General features: G+C 44.7%; 1 protein-coding gene across 8 annotated transcripts in view; it reads right to left on the reverse strand.

Annotated features, from left to right (window-relative positions):
• Window positions 1-20,586, reverse strand: part of RPS6KA2 (ribosomal protein S6 kinase A2) — a 476,285-nt gene that overhangs the window by 17,340 nt on the left and 438,359 nt on the right. For all 8 annotated transcript variants that reach the window (XR_012158128.1, XM_073337900.1, XM_073337899.1 and 5 more), the window contains one exon: window positions 3,708-3,797. Coding sequence is in view for 7 of the 8 variants with exons in the window: in XM_073337900.1 (XP_073194001.1) it covers window positions 3,708-3,797 (90 nt within the window). In the remaining variant the exon portion in view is untranslated. The remainder of the gene's footprint in view (window positions 1-3,707; window positions 3,798-20,586) is intronic.

Raw genomic sequence — 20,586 nt, forward strand, 5'->3', positions numbered from 1 at the left:
CACTAGTATAGTACTTTGTCCACTACTTGCGGGATTCTCTGGAAGAGCAGCCCGTTGGCTCTAGCGGGTGGGAGCTTGGAACCAGGGCAGACCAGCGGCCCCCTATCTGCTCCCCTCCACCCGTGCCAGCACCTCCTGCCGACAGGCCCCACAGATGAGCGCCTCCCCATGCCTCCAGCCTGCAACAATCATCTGTTTTGCGGCGTTCAGGAGGCTCTGGGGGGGAGGTGGGAGGAGTGAGGATGTGGCGTGCAGCCTCCCCCCTCCCTCCCCCAGTGCCTCCTCCTCCCTTCCCGTACCTCCCACCTGCCATGATCAGTGGTTTTGCAGTGTGCAAGAAGTTTTAGCGGGGAGGAGTGAGGACTCGGGGGCGAGGGGGTGGAGCAGGGTGGGAAGAAGCAGGGCGGTGGTGGAGCAGGGGCAGGGCCTGGGCTTTGGGGGGGAAAGGGTGGAGTGGGGGCAGGCCTGGGGCACAGCTGGGGGTTGAGCACCTCCCGGCGCTTAGGAGGAGCAAGAGGAGCAGCCTGATGATCCACCCTCATTCACCCTCTGACTCCACCACTTCAGCCAAGCTTCACAATCATTATTGTGTACCGTATTAAATTGTTTTGTTTAAAACTTATACCTGTATTACATTGTTTGTTTAAAATGTATATAATGTCTTTTGTCTGGGAAATTTTTTTCCCTGGAACCTAATTCCCTCTAATTTACACTCATTCTTATGGGGAAATTGGATTCGCTTAACACTGTTTCGCTTAAAGTTGCATTTTTCAAGAACATAACTACAATGTTAAGTGAGGAGTTACTGTACTTTCTTCTTATCTCTAAAGCAACTATTCATCCTACTTTAAACTGCACATCATAATTTGCTATCAAGTCTGCAAAATATTAACAAACCAAGCTGCAGAAGCAGCACCACCACGCAGCCTGAAATCTCTTCTGGCGTTAGTCCAAACTTCCTCACAATTATCTGCTCTCTTCCAGTTCTACAGGGTAGCACTTGCCATTTAAAATATCAATATTTCCCTTTTGCCTCATAAGTAGCCAAACAAACTGCATTATGCTTATTCAGGACTTACTTTCCGTGACACCATATAGCATGTGCTTTGCTATTCTGGTGAATAAGTTGTTTCCATCAGCTTTTTGTCCAAACTGCAGTATAACAATTTTAATTTCATACCCCTTTGCTAGACTGGACATTTTTATGGACAACAAGAATATCCAGTGTTATAATAATCAATGCTAAACCTTTTCGGAGGAGATACAAAGCTTCATGCTGCCAGTTTTAAGGCAATCTCTATTAGGGATTAGGATGAGACCTTAATGGGGACCACATATGCCTAGGGGTTTCTTGAACTTTCCTCTAAAACATCTGCTGATGGCCACTGTTGGAGACAGGATACTGGACCAGATGAAGATAAGTCTGATCCAGTATGGCAATTCCTATGTTCCTGTGTGTACAGACTATGGATAACGTTTCTGTGTTTCTGTCTATTGAAACAAACACATGCACAACACACACCACTACACTCTAAGTGCTGGCAATGGTAGACTATTGTCCAAATGAATTGCCTAGGAATTATAATGTGAGTAAATACAGATATGTCTTTAGGCCTGGCTTGTTATACGTAACTTGCCTCATTTCTTAGTGGATATCATTGTGAAGGTGAATGGAAGGTTAAGTTGTAAATAGGGGCTTAACAAGCAGTATGCTGGAGTCAAAATGTTTGTGCTGGCTAAGATAAGCAGGAGCACCTGGATGCTAGGGACAATGGACAAGATAAACCTGGAATGTAAAGATCAGTTTCTACATGGACAGAGCATACTGTACAGGGATTGGTTCCTGAAAAGTAACCAATCCTACCATGAAACATATGATGCAATGTTTGGGTAAGAATGCATGTTTTATGAAAAATGTATGTAAGGTAAAGTTTTGCTGTGTAACTTTGGGTGTGTGGTGCACCCTACATGCACCCCCCTACGCTTCAGTCTGATTAACTAAGTGTAGCTTTGCTGTATGCCAAATAAAGGAACTGAATGACGAGACTTGAGTCAAACTGAATTCTTGGGGAATGAGTGGAAGAGGTATCAGGAAAACCCAAACAATATCTACACACATTCTCCTAACATTCAGTTGGATACCCATCTGCAAAGTGCCAGCATTCTAGAAGCATTAACATTCTGTGCTTGGATAGAATTCTGCTGTATTGTATTCTGTTTAGGTTCTTATACCATGCTCATCACTGTAATCCCTGAGTGCCTAGAATCTCACACTAGATCATTCCCAATTCCTGTAACTCTTGGATAGATACGCACTAGGCCGGTGGTTCTCAAACTTTTGTACTGGTGACCCCTTTCACATTAGCAAGCTTCTGTGTATGACCCCTCCTTAGAAATTAAAAACACATTTTTATATATTTAACACCATTATAAATGCTTGAGGCAAAGCGGGGTTTGGGGTGGAGGCTGACAGCTCACAACCCTCCCTGTAATATCCTTGCGACCCCCTGAGGGGTCCCGACCCCCAGTTTGAGAACCCCTGCGATAGGCTGTGTCTTTGTCCCTTAACATTCCCCAATTCTTGGAATGGGAGAAGAAGTGGGGAGCCAGAAAATGTCATATTTTATTATTTGAAGTTTTGGAAGTCCACATGATCACTTTTCTACAGCTTTCCATCTTCCACTAGAATCAAGGGCTCTGAGCTTTGTAAATACAATACTCCAGGAGCTCCAACACAAATGAGCTCACAGAGGTGTGTTTTCTTTAAGGGAGTGAAAAAATCAGTAGTCTCCCACACAAGAGCACACCACAACCCTGAAGCAAGCTTCCTCTTTTTCCTTTATTGCCATTTGTGAGACAGCTAGCACTGTTAGGCCTCATCTGTACGAGGGGATTTAAGCAAGAACATTTTCCAGTAGGGCTGCCAGGAGTTGGATTCCTAGTGTTGACAAGACTCCAGCCGCTTACAACATTTCTACACCATGTTGACTAAAGCTGCTCAGAGAAAGGGGATAAAAACACCAGAAATCATTTTGGCTCTATGGCTTTGGCAGGTGCTGCCTTTGGTGTAGCTGAGGTGAGGGGTTAGCACTGGTGGGAAGTCTTTGCTAAAGTTCTGTAGCATAGACAAGGCCTTAGTGATGTTGTCTTTCATATTAAATGTTAAAATAAGGTCTCTTCTTCTGGTCTTTTCTGGTTGCTCACATGCAAGTTAAAGACTTCCTGGTACTCAAGAAAAAACAGGGGAAGCTCTACTGGCCTAGTTAACAATCCTCCTCTCAATACAACAAGTACCTGAGGTTGTATGTCAACAGCTACTGACCAGGAAATAGCCGTTCCAGTTATCTACAGAACCCTCGTTATTAGTGTTCGACAATCTACTTCAAAAAGAAGATTGAAAGATTTTGGTTATGAAAAGTCTTTTAAAATCAAATTAATTTCTATTCTATCTAGCCTTATGGGTCATTTCAAGTAAGCTTTTAGCTAGACTTGGCCAAAGAGTATTTGTTGAATGCATGATCTGATAATCTTGCCATTTTTGTGTCCAATAATTTTTCAATGAACATTTTTTCTGGAATTCAAATAGCTCTCATTTTAAAATTAAAATGTCTGAACATTAAAACAGGCGAGTTTCTCAGTTACAGAGCAGGTAAGCTTGATATTAAAAGGAGAATTGTTTAAAGCAGACGTGCTCATAGACTACTCACATCTTTCAGAGTAATGATGTTTGGATGCTGCCCATATCTCAAGAGAATCTCAATTTCTTCAGAGGGGTCTCGTTTGCTCTTATCAATTATCTGGAATAAAGGAAGCACAGACCATAATATATAGGCTGACAGCACCCATCACCAAGCACCAAGATGTCTAATTTAAATGTATTAACATTTAATAGTCTTCTGATAATTATTGTTCTAGGACAGGACAGCCAAAGTTCTGCGATACCAAGAACCACAATGGCAATCTGCCAGAAAACAGATGGTGCAATACCCAGCCTTCCTTTTTATGCCTGCAACTTTGTGACCACAACTGTGAGTACAAGGGGTGTAATTTGAACATTAGCTACTTGAATAGTGTCATAATTGTGACAGGGTCAGGCCAGATGGCTACAGGAGAGTAATTTTTTTTTTGAAGCAGAAAAGAATTTTATTTGTGTAACACTTACAAAGAATCACCAAAAAGAATAAAGCAAAACTATGCAACAAAACAAAAGCAAACGCAAGGTATAACACAGCAGCCTTCAGGAGGGAGAAGTGTTCAGGCTACCCTGGACCCAGAGCCGGGGGGCTTCCTCAACACTCGTGGTCTTCCACCCTCCTGAGTTACCTGGTGGCCTAGAGCGGGGGGGCTTCCTCGACACTCATGGTCTTCCACCCCCTCGAGTTACCTACTGCCACGCCCAGTGTCACCGATTATTCCTCTCCTGAGAGTGCCCGACAAGATGGGCACAGCTGTGGGGTGGGCGGTTTGGGGGTGGGGGGACGTACACCCACGTGTGATAGGACCCCTCCTAGGTGACAGTGATGATGGTATCCACAGCGGCAATGGCTGGGGCTGGGGTCTCTCGCTCTTCCCCTCAATCAAAGGGTCAGACGGAGGGAACCGGATGGGGTCACCGAGCAAAGAACCTCGGACGGCGCCCACCGCTCCTCGAAGGCGTCAAGGGCAGTAGAAGCTGCACTTGCTGGTGGAACGAGAGGATGTGACGGAGGATGGGGTCCTTGCAGCCCAACAGGAGAGGGCTGATGACAGAAACGAGTTTCCCCAGGGTGGAGAGACCGGGTAACAGGGCGGCACTGGGTAGAAAGGGAGGGACGGAGGTGAGGACTAGGCGAACGCCCAGGTCCTCTAGCGGCTCCAGGGGGACAAACACCGCCCCCCACCGCCAGGCCCTTCTCCACTGTCTCCTGGGCGGCAGCCTCCGATGCTAAGAAAAAGACGACCTTCCTGTACATTTTGGAGGCCTCCACAATAGCCATGGGTCCTACCACCCACGCACCCAATGCGTGCACGTATGTCTCCACGTGGGGCGAGGCGGGCACCAGGAGGCAACGGACGCCGTGCTTCCTGGTCATGGTGGGAAAGGGGCCCCGGCTGCTAGTGATGGTAGCGGAGGTGGTGGGTGGGCGAGATGACGAGGCGGCAGGCGTGCAGGGGGCTGCCACCGCCCGGGCATACATCTTGGGGGCCGGGGGAGGGACGCTCGCAGAGCTGGTGGAGGGAACAGCAGGGAGGGATGCCATGGTCAATGACGAGGCCACAGCGGTGGGGGCAGACCCTGCCATGGAGGGCCCGGGGGTTTTAGCGGGGCCCTTTCCTTTCTTCACACCCTGGCGTTTCCGGCCAACTGGTGGGGGTTTCCTAGAATCTGGGGGGGCGGTGGGCATAGCAGCAGCAGTGGTTGCCCCGATGCCTCCTGCTGCCGATGCCCCAGCGGGGGCGGTGGCAGGTGTTTTGGCAGCAGTGGGGGGGGGGGCTTGGGGGTTGAGCAGGAGGGTAGGTGGGGGAGGGGCAGCTGAGGTTGTTAGCGGGGCCTCACCCCTCTCATTCCCCGCCATCGTGAGCAGGGAGAGACGGGGAGACACCAGAAGGAGGGTGGGGGGAAGGGGGAAGCAGATTAACCACTTCTCCCTGTTGGGCTGCAGGCGGGGGGCGCCAAATGGGTCGGACTGGACAGGGGGAGGAAACAGGAGTTGGGGTCAGGTAGTAGGGGCAAACTGTGGGGTGGGCAGTCCGGGGGGGGGGGGGAAGGGGGGGAACGTGGACCCACGCGCATTTGTCCAAAGAGTCTTGTTTGGTCGGCTGTTGTGTCTGGTCCGGACAGTGGAATTCAGGGCAAGCAGCTGAGTCCAGAGGCAGATGGCAAGTTGCCAGCAGGGACGGACAGCGGGGGGGCCGTGACGGTTGTAGTAGTGTTGGGGGGGGACCGATGGATCGGGGGGGCAGCTCTGTGCCACACCCCCTGTGCCCCTATAAACGCAGTTAAGACACAGTCAAACTCCCCTCACACGAGAGTCCAGTTCAAAAGTTACTCAGTCTTACAGCCCCCTCCACGATGATTTGTAGCTTCCCTGGGCAATGTCTCTGTCGGCTGTCTTCTCTCCTGGGCTTTGTGGAGCATTCCAAAAATGCCAAGCAGGTAAGAAGAAAAAAAATAACCTGTCGGTTAATTACGGGTCCACAAACGAACAGCGAACGGCTGGGTCTGGGGGCTTCCACTCCCCTCCTCCGGGGAGCGGGTCGGCAGTCCTCCCGCCCCACGGGTTTCAGCTGGAGCAGTAGCAGCGTCTGAGGGCAGGCGTGGCTGGCAGCAAGCTGGCAGCTGATCAGCTCTCGAATGGCAGCAGAAAAACAGCAAAAAAAAAACCAAAATGAAGAAAAAGCGTCTGGCCCGGTTGGGGGGAAGCTGAAACAGGGGCAAAAAGTAAGAAAAGCCCAGGCCAGGGGGCTTTAGGAGAGTAATAGAAAGCAGATATATTAGCCCCAGGTTAAGTTGGTCCCTTTTCCCTGGGTAAGGTAACAGGGAAGGTTCCAGAACAATCAGCAACCTTCTGGAGACAATTAGGGCAGACAGGCTAATTAGAACACCTGCAGTCAATCAAGAAGCTGCTAGAATCAATTAAGGCAGGCTAATCAGGGCTCCTGGGTTTAAAAAGGAGCTCACTTCAGTTTGTGGTGCGCATGTGAGGAGCTGAGAGAGAGAAGGCGTACTGCTGGAGAACTGAAGAGTACAAGCATTATCAGACATCAGGAGGAAGGTCCTATGGTGAGGATAAAGAAGGTGTTGGGAGGAGGCCATGGGGAAGTAGCCCAGGGAGTTGTAGCTGTCGCACAGCTGTTCCAGGAGGCACTCGACAGCTGCATTCCACAGGGCCCTGGGCTGGAACCCGGAGTAGAGGGTGGGCCCGGGTTCCCCCAAACATCCCAACTCCTGGTCAGACACAGGAGGAGTCGACCTGGACTGTGGGTTCATGAAAATGACCAAACTGAGGGCTGCCGTGAAGCTCCAAGGCGAGCAAATCTGCCAATAAGCGCAAGACCCACCAAGGTAGAAGAGGAACTTTGTCACATAATAAATAAATGCAGGCAGCCATAACACTGTCTTGTATTTGCATCATCCTCGGTAGATAAATAGGAATTGCTTGTCAGATATATTTTTTCATTGCTGATTAACCGATGAAAGACATTCACAGGCATAAAGGAGGTATAACAGACTTGAGCTGCAGCCTGTTGTATTCATTATTCTCTGTGGGCCACACTACCATACTGAACTAGAGGGTGACCATAAGCTGAGCTTGGCCCTCAGGCCAAACTGTGGTCACCTCCATTCTAGGAAGAAAACATCAACTGCTTGGTACATCATCATTTTCTATATTCAACCCATACATACATCTATTGCACTGTACAGGGGCATAAAGAGTTTGACTAAATTCTGGTCTGTAGACAGCAGGTCTAAGGAAAACATTACACCTGCTGCTTAAATGCCACCCCTGCAAATAGAGCCTGCTGCTAGGATGTCATTTTTTTCTCATCGACATTTCTACCTGCTACAATTGGGATGTCAGTCAAAGAGGCTTGGCTGCTTGCCCAGCTGAGTGCATTGCTTTCAGTGCTGAATGTTAAATGGTTCTTCATATCTTATATGTAAATGATAAATATGAACAAAAGTATTTACAAAACAGCTAGGGGAAATTAGCCTTACTGTGGAGTCTCAGCTGTAACTCCAGAACTAAAATTGTAACATCCACTCCACTATAAGCCCAATTTTCAAAAAAATTTCTGGCCAGGAGAAATTCACACCAAAAGATGAGACTTTCTCTTCCCCTTCCCTGCCCCCTGGGACGTTCTGGGGGCATTATGAGATACACTTTTGAATAATAGGGCTCTGAAAAAATAATTGTGACATTTTCATAAACTCGTAACTCAACAACTTTTGACTCTTAAGGCTTCAAACTTCAGATACGTGTAGTTCTCTATGAGAACTACCACAATGGTATAGATTTAACACAATTTCATCCACAACTAAAAACTTCTTAAAAGCACTGACTTTCTTAACATTGATACTTATTAGTGCACATCAACTGTGGCACATTTGCATTTATTGTGGAGATCAGCGGTTGGGGGTACACATTTGTGGGTAGGTCAGTGATTTGATTACACGTCAATAGTTGGTTCACACATTTTAAGTATATATCAACTGTCAGAGTGTGGGCCAGCAGTTGTGCACATATGAGTAAATGCTGAGAAAAAGAATTTCCAAAAACAGGCGGCAGGAAAAAATCCTACTAGCAACTTCTCCTCAGAATAGTGTTATTCACCTAGCTTAGGGGAACCAAGACAATGCTCAGAAAGACAGTGGATTCCCTCTTTGAATGAATACTCACATGTAGGACCCCAGAGTCTTAAAATGTCCCAATCAATCAGTAACTGTTTCATACAGAAAAGTATCCAAGGGCAAGTCCTCAGCTGGTGTAAATCAACCTAGCTCCTTTGCAGTCAGTGGAGCTACACTAATTTACACCAGCTAAAAATCTGGTCCCCTGGTATGTAGTCAGTAGAATGAGAGATGCCGTACCATGTTCTTAATTCGTTTTTATCACACACATTTCTATGAAAGAAAACTCCAAGTAGTGCATAGGATTAAATCACAAATACAAAAAATATATAGTGTCTATTTAAATTCTATTTATCTTATTTCAAGAGACGAGAGAACACAAATACACTTTAAAAATCTCAGTCATTGATCAAATACTCAGACAACCAACACTCAGCTATGAACCACTCTGCCAATCATTTAATTAAAAGCATCATGAATAATACTTATTATCTGCAAAGTGCTCTACACACACAATTAATGCTCATAACAACCACGGGTGATAAATACTATCTCACAAACGGAGATAGGTGGGTTATATAAATGACTTGTCCAAGGCCACACAACAAATCATCAGAGCTGGGAACAGAACTTCTCTATTCCTGACTCCCAGGCCCATGGGCAGTCCACTAGGACATGCTAGAACAGATTGTCACCGTGATGATCCCTCTTTTCAACACTGTCACGCTGGCTTGCAGATGAATGGTGACTGATAAAATAACAAGAGAGACAGCTGCACCACTGGTGACAGAAATCCTTCTCCAATTCAGACTGACTGCAGCATATGGAATGTTTATATTCTTATGCTGCAGCGGTCACAGGGGAAAAGTTATAATTTTGCCTGCCTAAATTCCTCCTGCACTTTCTTCGTCACTTCCACTACAAAATTGTTGTGATGTACTGTTAAACAGCAGCCAGGTTCCAGCCCAGAGGTGGAGGCATTTCAGCAATGGATAAAGTGATTCACAATATGGCTGGAAGAAGAGCTGAATACTCGCAGTTGGGGCCAGATTTTCAAAAAAGCTCTGAGTTTTTGGTGCTGAGTTCTTTAGAAAATCTAGCCATAAAAGTGTCATCATGTGAACTGTTGGGTGCAGAGAACAAATCTTGCCTTGTTCAAGTGCCCTCGTGAAATACCAAAATGAGGCATTGCTCACAGTAGATTATGCAGATATTCCAAATGCAATCAAGAAAGATTCTGATGAGCTACCCAGGTTTAGTGGTGGGTAGATGCCCTAGAGGGCCTGACTCAACCTTGGTGAGGCTCAGATGCCATTTGAAGTAGATTGTGCATACCTTTCTAATATGATTGACATTCTCCTCTCTTGCGTGCTTTGATCAGCCGTGAAACAGTTAACAAGCTAGAAACTGGCTTCCTTCATCACATTGGGGTCAATGCTTTTTCCCTCTTACTCACGCTTCAGAGTTTATATCTGAATATAAATATCTAATGATTAGAGATCATGATGAGAACTAATGTGTCCCCTCTGCCTTTGTAGAGGGTAGACACCTCTCTGAATCATCCTGTGCTGGCCAATGTTGAGCCAGCATACTGGAGCAGACTGACCTCAGTTCTGACTCTGAGCCAGTGTGCAATTCCTGTGTTTCTATCTTCCACATTAACACCCCATTTATTTGAGAGGGGGAACCTCTCACTTTGCAGAGCTATTGTTTCGGGCTATGTGCTCCAAACAAGGAACCCTGCACTGGCTACACTGGTTCCATGAGGGCTATGGATTTCTTTCCTAAAAAAAGAAAGCTTAAATTCTGGGAAGATGAAAAGCACTAAGTATTACTACTATTATTATGTAGTTAAGTAGTTTGATTTCCAGTAGAGTTCCAGACTGTTGAGCTCTGAATAAATTTGTTGACGCTTCAGATAGGCAGCCAAACTTCTGAATGATGATTGGCACCCAAGTCAATCTGCAAACCTTCTGAGGGCTTGTCTATATGAGGGGTTTAGTCTGCAGCATGCATTATGCAAGCCACACCAATAGCGGGTACATGGGATGGTGTGCTCTCTTTCAGTGCCCATCATTGTGTACACACAGTGGCAGCTTGCAGCATATTAAGGGCATGCCATTCTTGAAGTGTATCCTATGGTTCTTTCTTCGCTGCTGAGCAGCATGCATTCTGAGGTTTTTCACCCTGCCTGTTGTGACATGCAAAGAGGAAGCCAGACAAATTCCAGTTAGAGGACAACAAGCAGAATGATAGTAGTGGACTGATTCCTGGAGCAGCTTCACAGCATTCAGTGCCATTTCTGGGCTCAGGAAACCAGTGCTGATTGGTGGGAAAGGGTTGCTTTGCAGACCTGGGATGACCTGCAGGGGTGAGAAAATTTCAGGATGGGAAAGGCAACCTTTTTGGAGATATGTGCTCAATTAGCCCTGGAGATGCAGCAGCAGCAGCATTCCAACAGGTAGAGCGCCAAACCCACGGACAAGTGAGTCACCATTGCCATCTGGAAGTTGGCCACCCAAGCGTTACTGGTATAACACTGCAAAGCCCGCTGCTCTAACAGCAGCATGTACTGGTCCAGAGCATTTGGGGTTGTGTTGCATTTGCGTGTCCCTATCTTTGGGACGCTGCTGTTGACGCTGTCCCTGGGAATTTCTATGCTGTCCTTGGCCACTCCCACATTTTCTCTGGAAAGCTCCTGGTCTGTTTCCTCCTCTGCATTCAATCACTGCCTTCACAGCTCTGCTGTTTTGGGGACCCTGTAAAAATCTCTGTGAACATTTCATCCTAGGGTTTCACTTTTCTCCCCCTCAGCTTGTCCAGCTACTCAACTGTCAATAGAAGCTCTGTGCTTGAGGGTCTGGCCGATGCAGGTGATGTGCCTGTAGGAGTAATAAAAACTCCAGAAGCGGTGATTTTTCATATTCTAGAGAGGCTGTGATGGCATTTTTATATGCATTTCTGACTTTACCCCTCTGAGATTCTTTCCAGCCTTGGGAGAATCTCAGAGATGGTAAGTGGTGTGTGTGCAAGGACAGCTGCACTGGGATTTTGTCTTTGCTGTTTGGTTTTGCCTTTATGCCGTGGAGAGTGCAGCTTGGGTGGGTTGCAAATTATGTTCGTGATCTGGCTTTGCAGTTTTGGTGTGCCTATATGGTGTTGGAGAAGTTAGCGGTGGGCGAGCTGAATAGTAATCCCCTCTACATCCCCTTTAGGTTGGCCTGATTCTTGAAGACGTTACACTGAGGCAGGTGACTAGGAGGCAGAGAATGGCCTTATTCAGAAAGGCAAAGGGAAGACCAGTGAGATATGCAGTGAAGTTATTCATTGAAGGGGCAAGGTTGCGGAAGATTGGGGAGGAGCTAAATGGTGCACTGAGTATGTGACTGGATGTAAGCGGAGGATGCAGGCAGTTTCAATGAACTTTGTCCGACAGACCCTGCCAAAAGACATTGTAGCATAGCTCAGCATATTTTTGCCTGTAAACGAGTCAGTTTATGTAATAAGCATAAATCGTACATATAAGAATGTAGCCAGCTGTTGACCCCATGTAACCCCGAGATAAGCACGGAGAATATAGCACCGCAGAGGACTTCCCCCCGGCGGAGTCCTGCCTAGTCAGCTGTTCCAAACGGCCAGAGTCCACTGCAGCCCCTCCGCGCATCCTAGGGGCTCCCTGCACAGATTGGAGCGTAAGTTCTTCCTTCCTTCAATAAAGCATAGTTTACTATTCTTAGGCCTGAGTGTCCTCCTTTCGCTGGTATCTTCCCCCCCAGCCCTTGCGGGCACATTCACCAAGATGGTTCCCCCAGAACCTATTCGACATTGGTGAGGCCTCATCTGGAGTACTGTGTCCAGTTTTGGGCCCCACACTTCAAGAAGGATGTGGATAAATTGGAGAGAGTCCAGGGAAGGGCAACAAAAATGATTAGGGGACTGGAACACATAAATGAGTTATGAGGAGAGGCTGAGGGAGCTGGGATTGTTTAGCCTGCAGAAGAGAAGAATGAGGGGGGATTTGATAGCTGCTTTCAACTACCTGAAAGGGGGTTCCAAAGAGGATGGCTCTAGACTGTTCTCAATGGTAGCAGATGACAGAACGAGGAGTAATGGTCTCAAGTTGCAGTGGGGGAGGTTTAGATTGGATATTAGGAAAAACTTTTTCACTAAGAGGGTGAAACGCACTGGAATGCGTTACCTAGGGAGGTGGTAGAATCTCCTTCCTTAGAGGTTTTTAAGGTCAGGCTTGACAAAGCCCTGGCTGGGATGATTTAACTGGGAATTGGTCCTGCTTTGAGCAGGGGGTTGGACTAGATGACCTTCTGGGGTCCCTTCCAACCCTGATATTCTATGATTCTATGATTCTATGAAGTGTTACAGGAGTAGAAGGGAGTTGTGAGCTATACTGTGGGGATGACCATGTAGCTCTCCCCCACAATGTCTGGACCAAAACTGAGCAATTTCTCAGTTTTAGATGTTGCTTTACCTCCCTTGCAGCCACAGTGAAAGTGGAGTGAGAAATAGTTAGGGTTCTGCACTGATTGCCTGAAGCATATTAATATAGGTCCTCCTGAGCTGTTTACTCTTTATCCAGCACTGGTTGCCATTCTGGTTGTGACCCGTCATGCTAAGCAGATGTCCATGAACAGAGCTTTATTCTGGTAGCTGGCCACAATTGCTTCCTGCACTGATGCTTCTCAGATGGCGATGAGATCCAAAGTCTCAGTGCAACTGCTCGAGGCAGATTTCAGGGCTTCTGGGTAATACTGCAGCTTTTGTGACCCTTGATTTCAGGTGCAAATGGGGACATGCAGGTAAACAGACCAGTCAGTAACGGTCACCTGCAAAGCAGTGTGGGACTGCCATTGGAGGACTGCCAAAGCTGTAAGCAGCAACACTGGGTGCACACAAACAATGGACCAGACTACTTTGCTGTGCAGCAAAGTTAGTGAGCTTTGAAAGAAGGCTTTCGAGTTCATGATAAATGTGGTGTTTGTGTTGTGTACATAAGTGTTTTCAAACCAGATTAATTTGACTTAATCCAGTTTAACCCCGTCCAGTGTAGACAAGCCTTTAGACTTTCCCTCTGCTAACATCGACCATCCCTCACCCTGATAATTTTGCATTTCCTTTGAGACAATATTTCCTGCACAGTGACAGTCTGATCTTTCTCCATCCCCCTCCATAAGAGGCCCCACAAGCCCTTGCCACTCTTTGTGTGCAAGGGATGAACTTTTTTCTCTAAGCCTTAATCATGACTTTCATTTTGAACTGAACTCAAGTAAGCACACACACCAGTGTTAAAGTAAGAGACTTCTATTGTCTGTTTCCAGTGCTGAGATTCGGAATAATGCAAAAATGTACCTCTACTGATATTTCTCTGTGCTTTTTGTGGTGAACAACACTAACCCAGAAAGCTATCACAATGTATCAGTAGTTGAGTTGAGAACATACTAAAAACTCTGCAGTGCTTTTGGAAAGCAGAGCTTAAAAAAAAGCAGAAGGGTTAACTATTGTACATAGAAATTTAAGAAAGTGAGCCATACAGCCACTCTAAAGAGATTTTTCTCTATGTGCCAAATGCCCAGGGGTTGCTGAAAAGCTCATCTGTCTTAATTCTGGATGAAGCATTTCCTGAGCAGAGTGGGTTCAGTGCAGATGGTATATGGTGTCTCTTACTCTTTGACTGTTACAACCTTCATGTATTTTACTGACTAGTCGAAGACAGATGTATTTCCTTCCAGGAGGAATTTAGGGCACAAGCCTCATGACATTTTAAAACAGAGGAGGCCGCAACTAAAAAAATAATACTGAACCCTCCTACCTTCTCTAAGTTAGGAAGCAAGGGCAAGTAAGAAACAAACATTATCTCAATCCTAATTAACAATGTGCCCCAGTGTTATAAGTTTTCTGCATGTAGAACTTGCATGGGCTTCTCAGTCCACACTTGTCAGGTAGGAGTTCTATGCATGGAGGGCTTGCAAGATCAGAACTATAAATTCTAGATAAAAAAAATGGTAGCCAGTTCTGCCACTCTTACCTCTTGAGAGAAATCTAACTAAACGTTTCTGGAGGTGGCCCTGTGATTTAACCCCAGCTGTGCCCCTACCATGGCAAGACTTGTTCAAATGCAGACATTCAGCTGGAAACCTGGCACCTGCACAGAGACATACCAGATTCCCAGGGAGCACTACAGGTGCATTATATAGCACTGAAATGGTTAAAGGTTAGAGCTTGGAAGGGGGGACCATAAATACCTCCCTTTGATTAGCTGGTTCAGATGAAAGATGCCAGCTGTTCAGAGAAAGCATAGGGAAGAAGGAGAATATTCACATTGTCACTGCTTAAAGCTGCTTTATCTTGTATAATGTGCTTTGAAGTATTCTTAAGAAGCCTGTTTGGGGTGGATGGGTTAATCACTTTTAACACAGCTGTATGTCACAGTGCCATATTATAAGATTTGTAAGTGCTATAAATGGGGGAATAAAAAAGAAAATTAATTCCATGGGTTTGAACACACTATTTATACCTCATATCTATGGCACATTTAATATTCATGTCACCCTGATAAAATGGTTCCTTTAACTATAGATGGGATAAACATCACTTTTAAAGAAAAGAGGCGTAACAGTGTGCGCAGAGTTTTTAAACTAGCTGGTTCATATGTAATATTCAATTCAAAGAGAAGTGACACAAAGATAGAACTTCGCTACTGGTTTCCATTTCAATCATCTTTCTTTTTAAAAATAAGTCCTATTTATGTCAAGTATTCGTTTCAGTTTGGTTCCTTTTGATTTGAAGTTACTCAGGCTGGATGAAAATCACTTCAGAAGTGCTAACATTATTTAAAAGGACATGGTATAATTTTACGTTTAAGATGTCTCAGAGGAGAACTAGTCTTTTGATGTGTTTTTGATACAAGGAGAAAATTCCTAAAGTAGTATAGAATCTAAACATATGACACAAAAAACTTCCTGGTCTCAAAGAAAAATAGAACTGCTAAAGACCGAATTCCATCCAAAATATTCAGGTACGTGGCAGGCCAACTGGGAAAAGAGAGAGATGATGCTGTTAAATTGTAGGAAAACTACTATCTGATATTTCCTCTCTCAAAAAGGGTCCAGTTTACACTGAAAATGTTATCCTCTGCACACTGTTGGCCAATATCATCTATGATCCAGAATGCTTTGCATTTATGCTAAATTGTGTAACTGGATTCCCAGAAAGCTTTGTACCCATGCTAAGCTTTATTGTGGAAATCAACTAATAATTAAACTGTTCTAACATTTATTCTTTGTATGTGAAAAATCCGTCAAAAATAATATGCATAGTCTGTTAAGGAGTTTTATATACGAATTGTGTGTTGGGCACCATTAGTACAAAATAGTTAATGTCTCTATAGTCTAATGCAATTTCTACTCTTCAGTCTAGCAATCCTTGGAATGTTGCTGTGTACGGCTGGTGCAGATGTCTTTGTGCCTTGAAAAACAAGTATAAAACTAGATAAGGCAACAAGACTAAGGTGCATTTTCTATCTGTCGTAAAGAAGTGCACTATAAACATAAGTCAAATTAAGTTGGTGCTTTTGGACAGACACAGATGAAAGGTGTGATTGTGGCAAGCTTGGTCCTTGAGTTGGTAAAGTATGAACCTCTCTGTTTGTGCTGATTTCTCCATGTTTAATAAACTGATTGAGCTGAATTATCTGACATCTTTGTTAATTGATAACCAAAACAGAACCCTAACACCACCAAATGAAGTCATGGGAAACGCACAGATATTCACACACACTCCTCCAGTGGTCTATTAACACTAAATGGGGCCTGGAGCCAATACATCCAAAGGGTCACCAGCAAACCAAAGGGCTCACTGCAACTAATAAACCTCCCACTTACAAAACTGCTCATGGCATTCCGGTTTCCCTGCCCTGCCAATACTGCCTCCTACTCCCAAGTGCTCGTGGTGAACTCCAGGTCTCACTGGCAGCGCTCCCGTAAGCCCTTGGATCCAAACTGTATTGTTCCACAGATCCCTTTTCCACTCAGGTCCATTGATCCTGCCTCAATTTACTTTTGCCTCCTCAGAGGACAGCCTTCATTTCCAAGCCTGCAGTGACTGGCAGAAATCTGTGTGTGTACTCAAATTAAAACAATTAGGAGAATGAGAACGAGTGAATTTTTGCAGCTGTTTTCTTGTGAGTAGAACACAAATCTCACAAAACGAGAATGGCATGTATATTATATTGTATATGTTACCACATGAAATTGTGCTAAAATTGTTCATTGTGGCCCCAATTCAGCATGAACCTTAATCACCTTGCTGAATCAGGGCCTATATGCATGTATCAGCGCTTAAGACTCGTTAGAACAGGATAATTAGGAAAAAGTTTTTAAAATATTCCCACAGATCAGAACACAGACCCTCATAAGCCCTTCCTGTCCCATTTCCATCCCTGTTCTTGCTGCCATTTTTACCTCTATAAATGCTTTATCTAGGATATTTGTAAAGAACCAGTCACTGTTGTATGTAGTACTCCCATCTCATGATCTGTACACACAATTTTAGCGAATAAGAATTTCCACACCTTCCCTTTTGCAGAATACCACATGAGCAGCTTCCTGCAAACTAGACCCCCTGTGCAAATCCAAAATCTTCCACAAGGGGCAAGAAACTCAAGGAATTTGTCCAAATCTGTTCTGAAACCTGTGTTTATTGAATGGTATCATGTATTCTACTGATGCTGTTGCCATGCTACCAGCCTAAGCATCCTTTGACTGATGATAAATAGCTTTTACTGAACTGTTAGGCCTACAGGATTTTCAGTGCCTCTGAGAAGAATGACAATGGAAGTACAAATTTCCCCCCCTATTTTCTGGAGTCAGAAAAGGCCATGTCTCCGATGACTTCATTTTACTGGGCTACTTTTTGCATCATTTGCTCGTCAATGATAAATCAAACCTGTTCTTGTCTGAAGGTGATGGTGTCTTGATCATGTCCCTTAGGAGTCCATGCTACCGACTAACTGCTCTCACCATCCAACTTTTCCCCAAAACTCTTCCTTAGCTTCAAGCCATTGCCTCTTGTCCTGCTCTCCTGAGCGACTAAGTATTTGCAATCTATCATTTCTATCACCTGGAAGATATTTATAGATTTTGATCATGTCCCTCTGGACTCTTGTCTTTCCCAGACTATACATATTCTAGCTTCCCCAATCTCTCCTGATATAGCATGCCGTGCATTCCTTGTATAATATCTATTGTTTATTCTTAGTATTTTCTTTGGCATGCCTGTATTCCTCTTTAAAATATGGGGACTAGAACTGAATAAATTCGTCTAGATATGGTCACACTGGGGCTATGCAGAGCAGCACTAATACCCCATTAGTTAGTTAATGATCTGTGATAAACCCTATGTACTATAGTACTATAACAGAATCTACTTGCAGAAGTGTGTGTGTGTATGTGCGAGGGAGAGATAGAGAATGGGAAATTTATTTATCTGTTCTCCTGTTTAAAAAAAAGTGCTTTCTCATAATCATAATGAAGGATGGAGACAACAAACTTATGTTAAGTTGCTCTCTGCTATAAATGTTCAAATCTTCATACTTTCCTCCTGAGAAATATCTGGCATACACTGATCATTTTCATTGTATTATAGTCTGATGAAGGGGGTTGGGGAGAGCTGGGGTAAAAGCCTGGGGGAGAGTGGGGAATTTCTTCTCCTGGGGAAATACGGACACATGCCTGTCATTTGATGTGATCTGGTCCATTCTAAAGATTTTAGGCAAAAGATTTCTTCTTCATAAGTATTTTTGTAAGTAATCTCTGGAAGGGTGCAGTTAACACTCAGAGACAGGGAGATTACATTGGAGACAAGGAAATCATTCCAACCTTCTCTCCAGCTGGGTGGCAGAATTTAAACATGGGGCTCTTGGGAACCCCTGGCAGCACCTAAACTTGTTCTTGATACCAACTCTCCCCAGTAGTGTTGGGTCCTATACTACAGTGCCCCTGGGATGGAAATACAGAGCCAAATCCCAAGATCCTTACTCAGTCCTCATTTCCACCCCTGACCCCGTAAAGTCAATGGCATTTGCATGACAAAGGACTGAGTAAAATCTGAATAAGGACCTCAGGATTTGGCCTATACATGCCCATCCCATCCCCATCCCTTGTTACCTAATCAGGTTTAACACTGAACATTATTTTTGTTACTGCTTGGCTCCAGGAACATATCACATTTGATACTATGCAGTTACACTGTACGCTAGATTTGTTCAATTTACTGTGAAACCTGTTTCACTGTTAAATAAAAAAAAAGTTTCTTAAAATTGCCCTGTTCTTGCAAACTAAGCACACAGATGGACCCTGGATCCCATCCAGAGCCCTGCTGAAATCGTGGGGGGGGCTCTATGTGGGCACTTGCTTCTAGGAACTGGCAAGACTGGTGCCAAAGGATACAACAAACTTGAGATTTTCCATTGAAATTCTCATTACACTTCCTAGCGGACAATTTATTTATTCCATGTCCACAAGTGTGGTGGGTGCCTCGTGGACAGATATACATAAACATGGTCTCTCCCCTGAAGAGTTTACAATCTGTTTCATTTCAGACAGATGACTCCCATTTTCAGAGAGAGCAAGTGAGCGAGCCAGGCAAAACAGTCCAAATAATACAGACACCTCAACAATCAGTCAGACTTGAGGACCTCTGGGCAGAATATTTTTCCTTTTTCTGCTTCAATAAATAAAGACATACAAATTCCTGTTTCCTTAAAAAGAATACCAAACAAATGCATCAGCCTGCCAGACAGTGTTGGAAGGCTAAATTTATCTTGGTAGTCATTCAGTGCTTTCTGCACTTAGTAATAAACTCCTGATATAGCTGCAGGTTATGAGGAGAATATTGTGTAATGAACTACATTTTATTGAGTACTCTCTAGCCTTCAGACTAATATGCTTTCACGTCTACTTAGATCAAGCATCTGAAAACCAGCAAATTACAACTATGAACATTAATGGAAAGGAGAAGAGAAGCTAAGGTTAACTATGATATACACCACTTGGACTCTCTTAGCTAGACCACTTCACTCAGTGTTATTAGCACACAAATACATGTATTTTGGGGGACTGAGTACACAGGCCCTGCAATAATAGCCCATCACTCTGATGGGTTATCAACTTCTCTCTGTTGATGGCTTGTAGACACTGCCTCTCCATTTGTATTGTATCTGTATAGCTTAAGTAAAATGCACCTTTCTCCCAAATCAGCCCATATCAAAACATACAGGGGTGGATGCATCCACAGAATGCTTACTAATTACCAGTGTTACAAGCTAAAAGTAAATGTCATTTTATCCTAGAGAGGGACCCATGCTGTAAAATTTGTCCCTATATCAAAAATTTGACTCTGCTCAGAGCTGGGGAGTGTTTGGAGCCAGGGTGTTGGCTTGGCACATTATAGACATAGGATAAAGTCATTACGTTCAGATGCAGTTTCCAGATCCAACTTCCTCAAGGTGTAGGGGTGTTCAGATCTTGGGTGTTCATTTGTGCCCATCTGTACTTTATGCTTTTTTGGCCAGATTCTCTCCCATGATCCAGTCACTCTGATTGGCTCCAGTAGTAAGAAGGGGCCAGAAAGCCATCAGATTTTACTAGCTAGAGATTCCTTCAGCATGGGAGAGTCCACAGCTGGCATGGAGTTGCTGTAGCGGGCTCCTGTACATCCACATCTGCAGCCTCTGGTGAAGGTGGCATGTTGGGGCAGAAGGGATCATCGCTGGAGCGCTACTCTGCTTTGGCCATTCTCTGCTAGAGTAACAACTCCTGTGGGCTAGGACCAACCCATGTAGTTTAGAGCACTCCCTAGAATCAGAGAGAGGTAGCCAGCTCTTCTGCAGTCTCACTTTAGCTCTGGCCAGTGGAAAATGGACAAATTTGAGAATCTAGCCCCATATCATCATTGCTATTTGCATATAGCGATCAAAGCTGAAAATCAGCAACAGTATTTAAACAAAGAAAACTTTTCTCCAAGAGTGCTGACTTCTATCAAGTCTCTGGAATGTTTTCCAGTGTCTGACTTGCTACTCCCTTCTGGTTGTGCAGCTGTTGCCTTTCTTCTCTGAAACAAAGCTCTCAATCTGTTTTGGGGATTTCATATCAATGGTTTTTTTCTTTGGTACAATATCCCCCCCCTCCCCACACACACACACTCACTGAAGCGTTTTCCTTTTACTTTAGTGACTTACTTTC

The sequence above is a fragment of the Lepidochelys kempii genome, chromosome 3, assembly GCF_965140265.1.
Source record: "Lepidochelys kempii isolate rLepKem1 chromosome 3, rLepKem1.hap2, whole genome shotgun sequence".
NCBI lineage: Eukaryota > Metazoa > Chordata > Testudines > Cheloniidae > Lepidochelys > Lepidochelys kempii.